The 12,590-nt window shown below is 43.7% G+C and overlaps 1 protein-coding gene across 4 annotated transcripts in view; it reads left to right on the forward strand.

Moving 5' to 3' along the window:
• The window catches only part of LOC129853860 (syntaxin-binding protein 1-like), a 93,002-nt gene that overhangs the window by 71,988 nt on the left and 8,424 nt on the right, over positions 1 to 12,590 (forward strand). For all 4 annotated transcript variants that reach the window (XM_055920312.1, XM_055920311.1, XM_055920309.1 and 1 more), the window contains 8 exons: positions 222 to 329; positions 473 to 533; positions 670 to 735; positions 1,031 to 1,111; positions 4,061 to 4,199; positions 4,399 to 4,508; positions 4,877 to 4,981; positions 5,189 to 5,274. In XM_055920312.1, coding sequence (XP_055776287.1) covers positions 222 to 329; positions 473 to 533; positions 670 to 735; positions 1,031 to 1,111; positions 4,061 to 4,199; positions 4,399 to 4,508; positions 4,877 to 4,981; positions 5,189 to 5,274 — 756 coding nt within the window. The remainder of the gene's footprint in view (positions 1 to 221; positions 330 to 472; positions 534 to 669; positions 736 to 1,030; positions 1,112 to 4,060; positions 4,200 to 4,398; positions 4,509 to 4,876; positions 4,982 to 5,188; positions 5,275 to 12,590) is intronic.

Genomic DNA, 12,590 nt, shown 5'->3' on the forward strand with positions numbered 1-12,590 from the left:
AGGTCCATCTCTCGTTTTGTTTGGATAGGAATTGTCATCTTGTGCTGTAGCTTCCTATTTGTTTCTAAGTCAACATTTGAGCATATCAATCTTTGCTGTTATGAGCATTTATGTTGTACATCTCTCTGTGTTTGACTCTGTTCCCTGTTTCCCTCTCCCTCTTTCTCCTCTTTCTCTCGCTTTCGTCTCTTGCTCTCCGTCGCTCTCTCTCTGTCTGTCAGGTATGACACCAGTGGGATGGGGGAGGTCAAGGAGAAGGCGGTGTTGCTGGATGAGGATGATGACCTGTGGATGAGTCTCAGACACAAGCACATTGCCGAAGTCACCACGTAAGTCTTTAAAAAAATAGGATGCGCCCTTGGTTCTCACACACATACATGCACGGACACACAGACGCACGGACACCCTGCTGCCCTGTATAGGTCTTTTAGTTCTCTCTTTTTTTATCTATCCCTCTCACACATTCAAACAGGGCTGTGACCCGCTCCCTCAAAGAATTCTCAGCCACCAAAAAGATGAACACAGGAGAGAAGGTACATGCAACTCAGTCTGTATTAGTCCTGCCTACCTACTGCATTATTGAACTGAGACGTGTCCTTCGTAACCCTCTGTACTGTATTGACTGCTGTATGTGTCTAACAGTGATGTGCTGTTCTGGGTTTGCTACAGACCACAATGAAAGACTTGTCTCAGATGCTGAAGAAGATGCCGCAGTATCAGAAAGAGCTAAGCAAGGTAAGCATGATGAGCCATATGATACTGTATGGGATGTCCCGGCACAGAAATAATACACCCAACATGCTCAGACAGACAACTGGTCCCCCAGGCAGCTATGAAATATAACACATAGAAGACCTTCACTGTGGACTATTAAGACTACGACTGTGTGACACCAAATGGGAGACAATTGACTGAAACGCGGAGGGACTACCTTGACGTTGTCCAATAAGGAATGCGTGTTTTCTTTTTTCGTTGCAAAGTGATTTTGCTACTGTGTACACTAATGAATCCACCCCTCCCTGTGTTTCAGTACTCTACCCACCTCCACCTGGCTGAAGACTGTATGAACCGATATCAGGGCACGGTGGACAAGCTGTGTCGTGTTGAGCAGGTAACAGAATAACCAGGGAGCCCAGGGAATTGGAATACATTTAGGTGAAATGTTTGTGATCTGTTTGTACTCTTGCCATCATAGCACAAATAGACTAGCACTCAGGCTATTAAAATGGGTACACTATACTAGATATACCCTGAGTGTGCAAAACATTAATATTGAGTTGCACCCCCTTTGCCCTCAGAACAGCCTCAATTCGTTGGGGCATAGTCTCTACAAGGTGTCGAAAGCGTTCCACAGGGATGCTGGCCCATGTGGACTCCAATGCTTCCCACAGTTGTGTCAAGTTGGCTGGATGTCCTTTGGGTGATGGACCATTCTTAGATATATCTTTTTCAACTATTATTATTATTATTATATAATTTTCCTTGTTTCAGGTCAACATCGTAAAGAGATTGTACATATATTTGAATTCCAAAATGAAACAAGGTAACATAAAACATAGCATAACCAATAAACACCAAAACATAGCAAAAACAATAAGACTTATACATCCCATTTCAGTTCTCTGCTCTTCATTTTTAATTACTTTAATCAAAAAATATAACATTCATTTCATTATCATTATTATTTTTTATGTTCCTTACATAGACTATCAAAATAAAGAAAGTCACACACTCCATATATTAACTCCCAGTAATTAAATGGGCATTTACCAACATTTTGGCAGCACTGTGCCTTCTTCAGGGTAATGTCATGAACCATGTTATGTAGACAAACAGTGCAATTAGTGCAACCAATGACAATAGTGAGGGGTGTGTCATAATGATTAAGTTAATTAAAATGAATTAGTGAAACTGTTAAAAAAACAATAGTTTATGGCATATTAAATATATTACGCTATTGTTATCATATAGAAACATAACTGAATATTATTCATCATATTAGCATCAAAATACATTATTGTTTAATTCAATTTCACATAATTGTTTCGTATTTCATTTCATATTTGTTACATGTAATCTTTTGGTTCAACCTTAATGTATAATGAGCATCATCAACGGGGGAAAATAGTAGGTGTACGCTAATAATCTGTGGAAATAATATATACGTTTATAAGACTTGTTCATAAAAGAAAAAATTGTTCATAAGAAGGGCCTGAGATCAAAGTCAACATTCAGACCAATCAGGGGTCAATGTTTTTAGACAGGATATCCAGTAAGCCTCCCTTTGTAGTAGTAGGATCTCGACGTTACCTCCTCTCCTTGCTAGAGCAACATGCTCAATGGCTGTTTATTCGAGGGAGGAGATTGGATGGTTAGCTTCAACAAAGTGAGCTGCTACTGGATAGTCAATGTTCTTACACCTGATTGAGCTGCGGTATTCAGCTATGCGTTGTTTTAATTGTCTTTTCGTTTGTCCTACGTAGGCTTATAGTTTATTCGCCGTTAGTCAGCACCTCCACACAAACAAATTTTTCTGGTTGTGCGCCAGCTCATGTTTTTTTTAAATCTATGTTCCCTACATGCCTTTATTCATTTTACTGTCACAAAATGTGTGGCTGTAGTGTGTAAAATACCCTTAACAAAGTATTGAGGCCTGTACGACAACATAATCATTTTATACAAGAAAGCGACAAAGGTCCAGTTGACCAACAGACTCATAAAATGTTTATATGGACACTTCTTAGGGTATCTGTAAGATTAGGGGGATAGACTTAATTAAGAAGAAGGATTCGTTAATGACAGCTGGCTTCTTAATCGAATACCAGGGCAAATCGCATTCTGCTTCATATTATAGACCGCAAAATCAAACAGAACCACCTCTCAATATTTGAATCCCAGTCTGAGAGCCATCGGCGAGGCTATAGTGGCTCATTAATCTATCAATCTTGATTATTCGGGCCATATTATGATGGGCTTCTGACCAGCTCGAGTCATTTTCCCCAACTGAGCTCTCAGCGCCAACATAAAAAACATACGGCTAATAAATTGAATCATTCATGAGGAGGAAAAGAGAGGGGTCTTTGGAATCTTTATGCTGAAAGTGGACAGGCACCCAGTCACCACATCAATGTGAAAATCCGAACAGAATAGACCCATACAAACCGCTACAGGTAGGTGCTCTCGAGCCACCGGTCGGCGGAGGCCCCTGCCCTCGACCAAAGGGATCATCCAAGGACGGGAGAGACCCATCCCGGAAGGCCGCCCCGACGGGCACGGAGACGAGCGCACCTACAAACCCCACTCCAAAATAGTAATTTAAATTTTTTTTACAAATAAATCGGGTCTATGATTAGTCAGATAATATTTTCCTCAACACAAAGAATGTATATGCAGTTAGCCTATATTGTCCCGTTTGAATGACATGACGCATGTGACCAGTAATAGTCACCGTTAGGCTACCTCTGCCAATAATTCATATCCCGTTGAAGTACGTAGTCATGCAGCATACTTAATAGGGACAAGAAGAGGGAACTTAACAAGAAACTAAATAATTCCATCACGACATATCATGAGTCATGACTTCCATTTCCTTTAGTCTTTAGTGAGTTCTTTATATCCATTTGACTGTAGTGTCAGTGTGCAGGTGGTGGGTGGACCATTCTTGATACACATGGGAAACTGTTGAGCGTGAAACCCAGCAGCGTTGCACTTCTTGACACACTCAAACCGGTGTGCCTGGCACCTACTACCATACCTCATTCAAAGGCACTTAAATATTTTGTTTTCCCATTCACCCTCTGAATGGCATACATACACAATCCATTACTCAATTGTCTCAAGGCTTAAAAATCCTTCTTTCACCTGTCTCCTTCCCTTCATCTACGCTGATTGGAAGTGGATTTAAAAAGTGACATCAATAAGGGATCATAGCTTTCACCTGGATTCACCTGGTCAGTCTATGTCATGGAAAGACCAGGTGTTCCTAATGTTTTGTATATCTGTTAGATCTCTCATCCTCTAATCCACCCTGTGCCCCTCCAACTGTCTTGCCCTACCCCAGGATCTAGCGATGGGTACAGATGCAGAGGGGGAGAAGATCAAGGACCCCATGAGGGCCATCGTACCTGTCCTGCTGGATAAAGATGTCACTGTCTTCGACAAGATCCGCATAATCCTGCTATACATCTTCATGAAGAACGGTGGGAGAGAAATCTATTTTCTGTATGTCTGTATTTTACGATGTACATCACTCCACTTCTCTGTTAGCATTACAATTCAGATGTTGTTGTGTGGGTGTGTGCATGTTTCTGCACGTCTGTGCATGTTTTCATGCGTTTGTGTGATTTTCTGGGCATGTGCATGTGTCCATGTCTGTGTTTGTGCATGTGTGTGTGTCAGGTGTTTCGGAGGAGAACCTGTGTAAGCTCCTCCAGCATGCTAACATCCCTCCTGAGGACAGTGACATCATCGCCAACATGGCCCATCTGGGCATGCCCATCATCTTAGAGGTGAGATCCTATAGTACCATACTTTTGTAACACCAGGACATGTATTAATTAGGCACTGAACAGAAGAAAATGGACTGAAACAGGGAGGAACTACTAGCTAACTTGTCCAACAAGCAACTCTTGTTTTCGTTTTCTGTTGTAAAATGTTTTGCTACGTTTTTCTACAGTGTGCCCTACTGAATATGACCCATGAACCATTGTGGAACTATCTCACAACTCTCTCACACACTAGTAGAAACATTTTAACATGTGGATTGGGGATCTATTTTTGGGATAGTGGCATAAATATGATATCTGCAGTGTTTATATGCTATATGGGTCCAACTGAAAAGTGTTTCAGTGCGTCAATCATCTACCGAACTTTCTAGGGGAACCCGACCCGCAAAGTGAAAAAGACTGACCGGAAGGAGCGAGTGAGTGAGCAGACCTACCAGCTCTCCCGATGGACCCCTCTCATCAAGGACATCATGGAGGCAAGTCCAGCCTGCTATTGATCAATTTGATGATCATTTTGCTAGTAGGGTCTAACATACATTAATTTAGTGTGGGTTAAGACTGGCATGGAAGAAATGGTCTCTCGCTGGTAGGGTTGAGTCAGGGTATGGACATAAAGTTAGGGTTAGGGTTAGGGTTGAGCCGGGGTATGGTTAGTCCACTGACCCAAATATGTCTCTCTACAGGATGCCATTGAGGACAAACTGGATCCAAAGCAGTACCCCTACATCTCCCAACGCACTGCATCCACCCACAGCAGTGCTCCATCAAGGTATACAGATAAACCCTATTTGTTTTACATCACCTCTGTGCTTTGTACCTTCTGAGATTCCAATTACTTACTGACATTTTTCATTTTAGGTCTTAGTGGAACAGCCTCAATATTTCCCAACACTTTGGTTTGATAGTTTGTATACTGAACCAAAATATAAACGCAACATGTCTAAAGTGTTGGTTTCATGAGCTGAAATAAAAGATCCCAGAAATGTTCCATACGCACAAAACGTAATATTAAACGTATTTCTCTCAAACTTTGTGCACAAATTTGTTTACATCCCTGCTAGTGAGCATTTCTCCTTTGCCAAGATAATCCATCCATCTGACAGGTCTGGCATATCAAGAAGCTGATTAAACAACATGATGGTTACATAGGTGCACCTTGTGCTGGGAACAATAAAAGATCACTCTAAATGTGCAGTTTTTTCACACAACACAAAGATGTCTGAAGTTTTGAGGGAGCACGCAATTGTCATGCTAACTGCACGAATGTCCACCAGAGCTGTTGCCAGATCATTTAATGTTAATTTCTCTACCATAAGCCACCTCGAACATTGTTTTAGATAATTTGGCAGTACGTCCAACTGGCCTCACAACTGCAGACCACGTGAATGGCATTGTGTGGGCGAGCGGTTTACTGATGTCAACGTTATGAACAGAGTGCCCCATGGTGGCGGTGGGGTTATGGTATGGGCAGGCATAAGCTACGGACAACGAACACAATTGCATTTTATCAATGGCAATTTGAATGCACAGAAATACCGTGACGAGATCCTGAGGCCCATTGTCATGCCATTCATCCGCCGCCATCACCTCATATTTCAGCAGGATAATGCACAGCCCCATGTCACAAGGATCTCTACACCTGAAAATGTCCCAGATCTTCCATGGCCTGCATACTCACCAGACCTGTCACCCATTGAGCAGGTTTGGGATGCTCTGGATCGACGTGTACGACAGCATGTACCACCTCCATCCAATATCCAGTAACTTTGCACAGCCATTGAAGAGGAGTGGGACAACATTCCACAGGCCACAATCAACAGCCTGATGAACTCTATGCGAAGGAGATGTTGTGCTGCATGAGGAAAATGGTGGTCACACCAGATACTGACTGGTTTTCTGATCCACGCCACTACTTCGGTATCTGTGATGCATATCTGTATTCCCAGTCATTTGAAATCCATAGATTTAATTTATTTCTATTGAGAGATTTTCTTATATGAACTGTAACTCAGGAAAATCTTTGAAATTGTTGCACGCTGCGCTTATATTTTTGTTGTAGTACATCTGTAGACACTCTACAAACTATTGAAAGACTGTCCTAGCCAGTTATAAATATATTTCTCCCATGGGCAAAGAAATTCAAAAGGGGTGATGATATGAATTATCAGTAATTTTGATCCGAATGTGCAAATTGTCTAAACAGATCCTCAAGGTAGATGGATGATTTTAAATATGTTATTTGACCATAACCAGATATGGCTCTTCAACCTACAGTGTCTTGGGAAAGTATTCAGACCCCTTGACATTTTCCACCTTTTATTAGGTTACAGCCTTATTTTAAAATTGATTAAAAACAAAGTTTCCTCGTCAATCTACACACAATGCCCCATAATGACAAAACCAAAACAAGATTTTATAATTTTTTGGACATTTATAAAAAATAAAACACTGAAATATCACATTTTATATAAGTATTCAAACCCTTTACTCAGTACTTTGTTGAAGCACCTTGGGCAGCAATTACAGCTTCGAGTCTTATTGGGTATGACGCTACAAGCTTGGAACACCTGTATTTGGGGAGTTTCTCCCATTCTTCTCTGCAGATCCTCTCAAGCTCTGACAGGTTGGATGGGGAGCGTCGCTGCACAGCTATTTTCAGGTCTCTCCTGAGATGTTAGATCAGATTCAAGTCCGGGCTCTGGCTGGGCCACTCAAGGACATTCAGAGACTTGCCCCGAAGCCACTCCTGCATCGTCTTGGCTGTGCGCTTGGGGTTGCTGTCCTGTTGGAAGGTGAACCTTCGCCCCAGTCTGAGATTCTGAGCGCTCTGGAGCAGGTTTTCATCAAGGATCTCTCTGTACTTTGCTCTGTTCATCTTTGCCTCGACCAGACCCTGCCGCTGAAATTACATCCCCACAGCATGATGCTGCCACCGTCATGCTTCACTGTAGGGATGATGCCAGGTTTCCTCTGGAAGTGCTGCTTGGCATTGAGGCCAAAGAGTTCAATCTTGATTTCATCAGACCAGAGAATCTTGTTTCTCATGGTCTGAGAGTCTTTAGGTGCCTTTTGGCCAACTCCAAGCAGGCTGTCATATGCCTGTTACTGAGGAGTGGCCACTCTACCATAAAGACTACAAAAAATACCTTTTTCCTTTAACGAGTCCGACTAGTACGACGTGAAGGATATACTGCTTTTCCGGGAACAAGCCCAAATCCCCGTCATTTGCGTGAAGAAAAGTCAGAGAAAAAGAGCAGGCTGTCTTCTGAGAATTCGTAGGCAAGCGAGTAAACTCCCACTGCCATCCATTCTGTTGATCGATGTGCAATCATTGGAAAAAAAATCGATGACCTAGATCAAGATAATCCTACCAACGGGACATTAAAAACTGTAATATCTTGTGTTTCATCGATTTGTGGCTGAACGACGACACGGATAATAAAGAGCTGGCAGGATTTTCCATGCATCGGCAGGGGTGGGGGAGTGTGTCTATTTGTCAATAACAGCTGGTGCTCGATGTCTAATATTAAAGAAGTCTCGAGGTATTGCTCGCTTGACGTAGAGTACCCTACGATAAGCTGTAGACCACACTATCTACCAAGAGAGTTCTCATCTATATTATTCGTAGCCATCTATTTACCACCAAATCCAGAAGTGGCGCTCCTAGTTGCTGGGGATTTTAATGCAGGCAAACTTAAATCCGTTTTACTTAATTTCTACCAGCATGTCACATGTGCAACGAGAGGGAAAAAAACGCTAAACCACCTTAACTCCACACAGAGATGCATACAAAGCTCTCCCCTGCCCTCCATTTGGCAAATCTGACCATAATTCTATTCTCATGATTCCTGCTTACAAGCAAAAACGAAAGCAGGAAGTACCAGTGACTCGCTCAACACGGAAGTGGTCAGATGACGCGGATGCTACGCTACGGGACTGTTTTGCGAGCACAGACTGGAATATGTTCCGGGATTCATCCAATGGCATTGAGGAGTATACCACCTCTGTCATCGGCTTTATCAATAAGTGCATCGAAGACGTCATCCCCTCAGTGACCATACATGTATATCCCAACCAGAAGCCATGGATTACAGGCAACATCCGCTTCGAGCTAAAGGCTAGAGCTGACGCTTTCAATTAGCGGGACACTAATCCGTACGCTTATAAGAAATCCCGTTATGCCCTCAGACAAACCATCAAACAAGCAAAGCATCAATACAGGATTAAGATTGAATCCTACTACACCGGCTCTGACGCTCGTCAGATGTGGCAGGGTTTGAAAACAATTGCAGACTACAAAGGGGAACCCAGCTGCGAGCTGCCAAGTGACGCAAGCCTACCAGAATAGAGAATAAATACCTTTTATGCTCCCTTCGAGGCAAGCAACACTGAAGCATGCACGAGAGCACCAGCTGTTCTGGACGACTATTTGATAACGCTCTCGTTAGCCGATGTGAGCAAGACCTTCAAACAGGTCAACATTCACAAAGCCGCAAGGCCAGATGGATTATCAGGATGTGTACTTAAAGCATGCGTGGACCAACTGACAAGTGTCTTCACTGACATTTTCAACCTCTCCCTGTATGAGTCTGTAATACCAAAATTTTTCAAGCAGACCACCATAGTCCCTGTGCCCAAGAACACCAAGGTAACCTGCCTAAATTACTACCGACTCGTAGCACTCACGTCTGTAGCCAGAAATGCTTTGAAAGGCTGGTCATCAACACCATTATCCTAGAAACCCTAGACCCACTCCAATTTGCATACCGCCCCAACAGATCCACGGATGATGCAATCTCTATTGCACTCCACACTGCCCTTTCACACCTGGACAAAAGGAACACCTATGTGAGAATGCTATTCATTGACTACAGCTCAGCGTTCAACACCATAGTGCCCTCAAAGCTCATCACTAAGCTAAGGACCCTGGGACTAAACACCTCCCTCTGCAACTGGATCTTGGACTTCCTGACGGGCCACCCCCAGGTGGAAAGGGTAGGTAACAACACATCTGCCACGCTGATCCTCAACACGGGCCCCTCAGGGGTGCGTGCTCAGTCCCCTCCTGTAGACTCTGTTCACTCATGACTGCACGGCCAAGCATGACTTCAACACCATCATTAAGTTTGCCAATGACACAACAGTGGTAGGCCTGATCATCGACAACGATGAGACAGCCTATAGGGAAGAGGTCAGAGACCTGACCGTGTGGTGCAAGGACAACAACCTCTCCCTCAACATGATCAAGACAAAGGAGTTGATTGTGGACTACAGGAAAAGGAGGACCGAGCACGACTGGGCTCATCGACCGGGCTGTCATGGAGCAGGTTGAGAGCTTCAAGGTCCTTGGCATCCACATCACCAACCAACTAACATGGTCCAAGCACACCAAGACAGTCGTGAAGAGAGCGAGACAAAATCTATTCCCCCTCAGGAGACTGAAAAGATTTGGCATGGGTCCTCAGATCCTCAAAAGGTTTTACACCACACCATCAAGAGCATCCTGACGGGTTGCATCATTGCCTGGTATGGCAACTGCTCAGCCTCCGACCGCAAGGCACTACAGAGGGTAGTGCGTACAGCCCAGTACATCACCGGGGCCAAGCTTCCTGCCATCCAGGACCTCTATACCAGGCAGTGTCAGAGAAAGGCCCTAAAAATTGTCAAAAACTCCAGCCACCCTAATCATAGACTGTTTTCTCTGCTACCGCACGGCAAGCGGTGCCGTCTAGGACCAGAAGGCTACTTAACAGCTTCTAACCCCAAGCCATAAGACTGCTGAACAATTAATCGAATGGTAACCGGACTATTTACATTAACCCCCCCATTTGTTTTGTACACTGCTGCTTCTCGCTGTTTATTATCTATGCATAGTCACTTCACCCTACCTACATGTACAAATTACCTCGACTGACCTGTACCCCCGCACATTGACTCGGTACCGGTACCCCCTGTATATAGCCTCGTTATTGTTATTTTATTGTGTTACTTTTTATTATTTATTTATTTATTTGGTAAGTATTTTCTTAACTCTTCTTGAACTGCACTGTTGGTTAAGGGCTTGTAAGTAAGCGGTTCACGGCAAGGTCTACACTTGTTGTATTCGGTGTATGTGACAAATAAAGTTTGATTTAATTAGATTTTTTGATTGGTGGAGTGCTGCAGAGATGGTTGTCCTTCTGGAAGGTTCTCCCATCTCCACAGAGGAACTCTGGAGCTCTGTCAGACTGACGATTTGGGTTCTTAGTCACCTCCCTGACCATGGCCCTTCTCCCCCGATTGCTCAGTTTGGCTGGGCGGCCAGCTTTAGGAAGAGTCTTGGTGGCTTCTTCCATTTAAGAATGATGGAGGCCAATGTGTTCTTGGGGACCTTCAATGCTGCAGATATTTTTTGGCACCCTTCCCCACATCTGTGCCTCGACACAATCCTGTCTCGGAGCTCTACAGACAATTCCTTCAACCTCATGGCTTGGTTTTTGCTCTGACATTATATAGACAGGTGCGTGCCTTTCCAAATTATGCCCAATCAATTGAATTTACCACAGGTGGACTCCAATCAAGTTGTAGAAACAGCTCAAGAATGATCAATGTAAACCGGATGGACGGTAGTTCAATTTCGAGTCTCATAGCAAAGGATCCGAATAATTATGTAAATAAGGTGTTTTAAATTTTTTTTAAATAAATAAATTGCCCAAATTTCTGAAAACCTGTTTTTGCTTTGTCATTATTGGGTATTGTGTGTAGATTGCGGAGGATTTTTTTTATTGAATCTATTTTAGAATAAGACTGTAATGTAACAAAATAAGGAAAAGTCAAGGGGTCTGAATACTTTCCAAAGGCACTGAATACCATCCAAATAATGATGATCCACGCTTCTTTGAAAATATATATATAATAAATGATTAACCCTACAAGCAATACAAGACTCTATTATGATGGGTGGATATTATAATACGGTTTTAAATAACTCTATGGACCGTAAAGGAAATCACACAAAAAACGATCATCCTTATGCCCTTACGGTAATCATGAATGTCATGGATATATTGGAACTAGTGGATATATGGAGGCTTAAATATCCTGACCTAGTGAAATATACACTGCTAAAAAAAAAAAAAAAACTTAAACAACACAATGTAACACCAAGTCAATCACACTTCTGTGAAATCAAACTGTCCACTTAGGAAGCAACACTGATTGACAATACATTTCACATGCTGTTGTGCAAATGGAATAGACAAAAGGTGGAAATTATAGGCAATTAGCAAGACACCCCCAATAAAGGAGTGATTCTGCAGGTGGTGACCACAGACCACTTCTCAGTTCCTATGCTTCCTGGCTGATGTTTTGGTCACTTTTGAATGCTGGCGGTGCTTTCACTCTAGTGGTAGCATGAGTCGGAGTCTACAACCCACACAAGTGGCTCAGGTAGTGCAGCTCATCCAGGATGCCACATCAATGCGAGCTGTGGCAAGAAGGTTTGCTGTGTCTGTCAGCGTAGTGTCCAGAGCTTGGAGGCGCTACCAGGAGACAGGCCAGTACATCAGGAGACGTGGAGGAGGCCGTAGGAGGGCAACAACCCAGCAGCAGGACCGCTACCTCCGCCTTTGTGCAAGGAGGAGCACTGCCAGAGCCCTGCAAAATGACCTCCAGCAGGCCACAAATGTGCATGTGTCTGCTCAAACAGTCAGAAACAGACTCCATGAGGGTGGTATGAGGGCCCGACGTCCACAGGTGGGGTTGTGCTTACAGCCCAACACCGTGCAGGACGTTTGGCATTTGCCAGAGAACACCAAGATTGGAAAATTCACCACTGGCGCCCTCTGCTCTTCACAGATAAAGCAGGTTCACACTGAGCACATGTGACAGACGTGACAGAGTCTGGAGACGCCGTGGAGAACGTTCTGCTGCCTGCAACATCCTCCAGCATGACCGGTTTGGCGGTGGGTCAGTCATGGTGTGGGGTGGCATTTCTTTGGGGGGCCGCACAGCCCTCCATGTGCTCGCCAGAGGTAGCCTGACTGCCATTAGGTACAGAGATGAGATCCTCAGACCCCTTGTGAGACCATATGCTGGTGCGGTTGG

The sequence above is a fragment of the Salvelinus fontinalis genome, chromosome 4 (assembly GCF_029448725.1).
Source record: "Salvelinus fontinalis isolate EN_2023a chromosome 4, ASM2944872v1, whole genome shotgun sequence".
NCBI lineage: Eukaryota > Metazoa > Chordata > Actinopteri > Salmoniformes > Salmonidae > Salvelinus > Salvelinus fontinalis.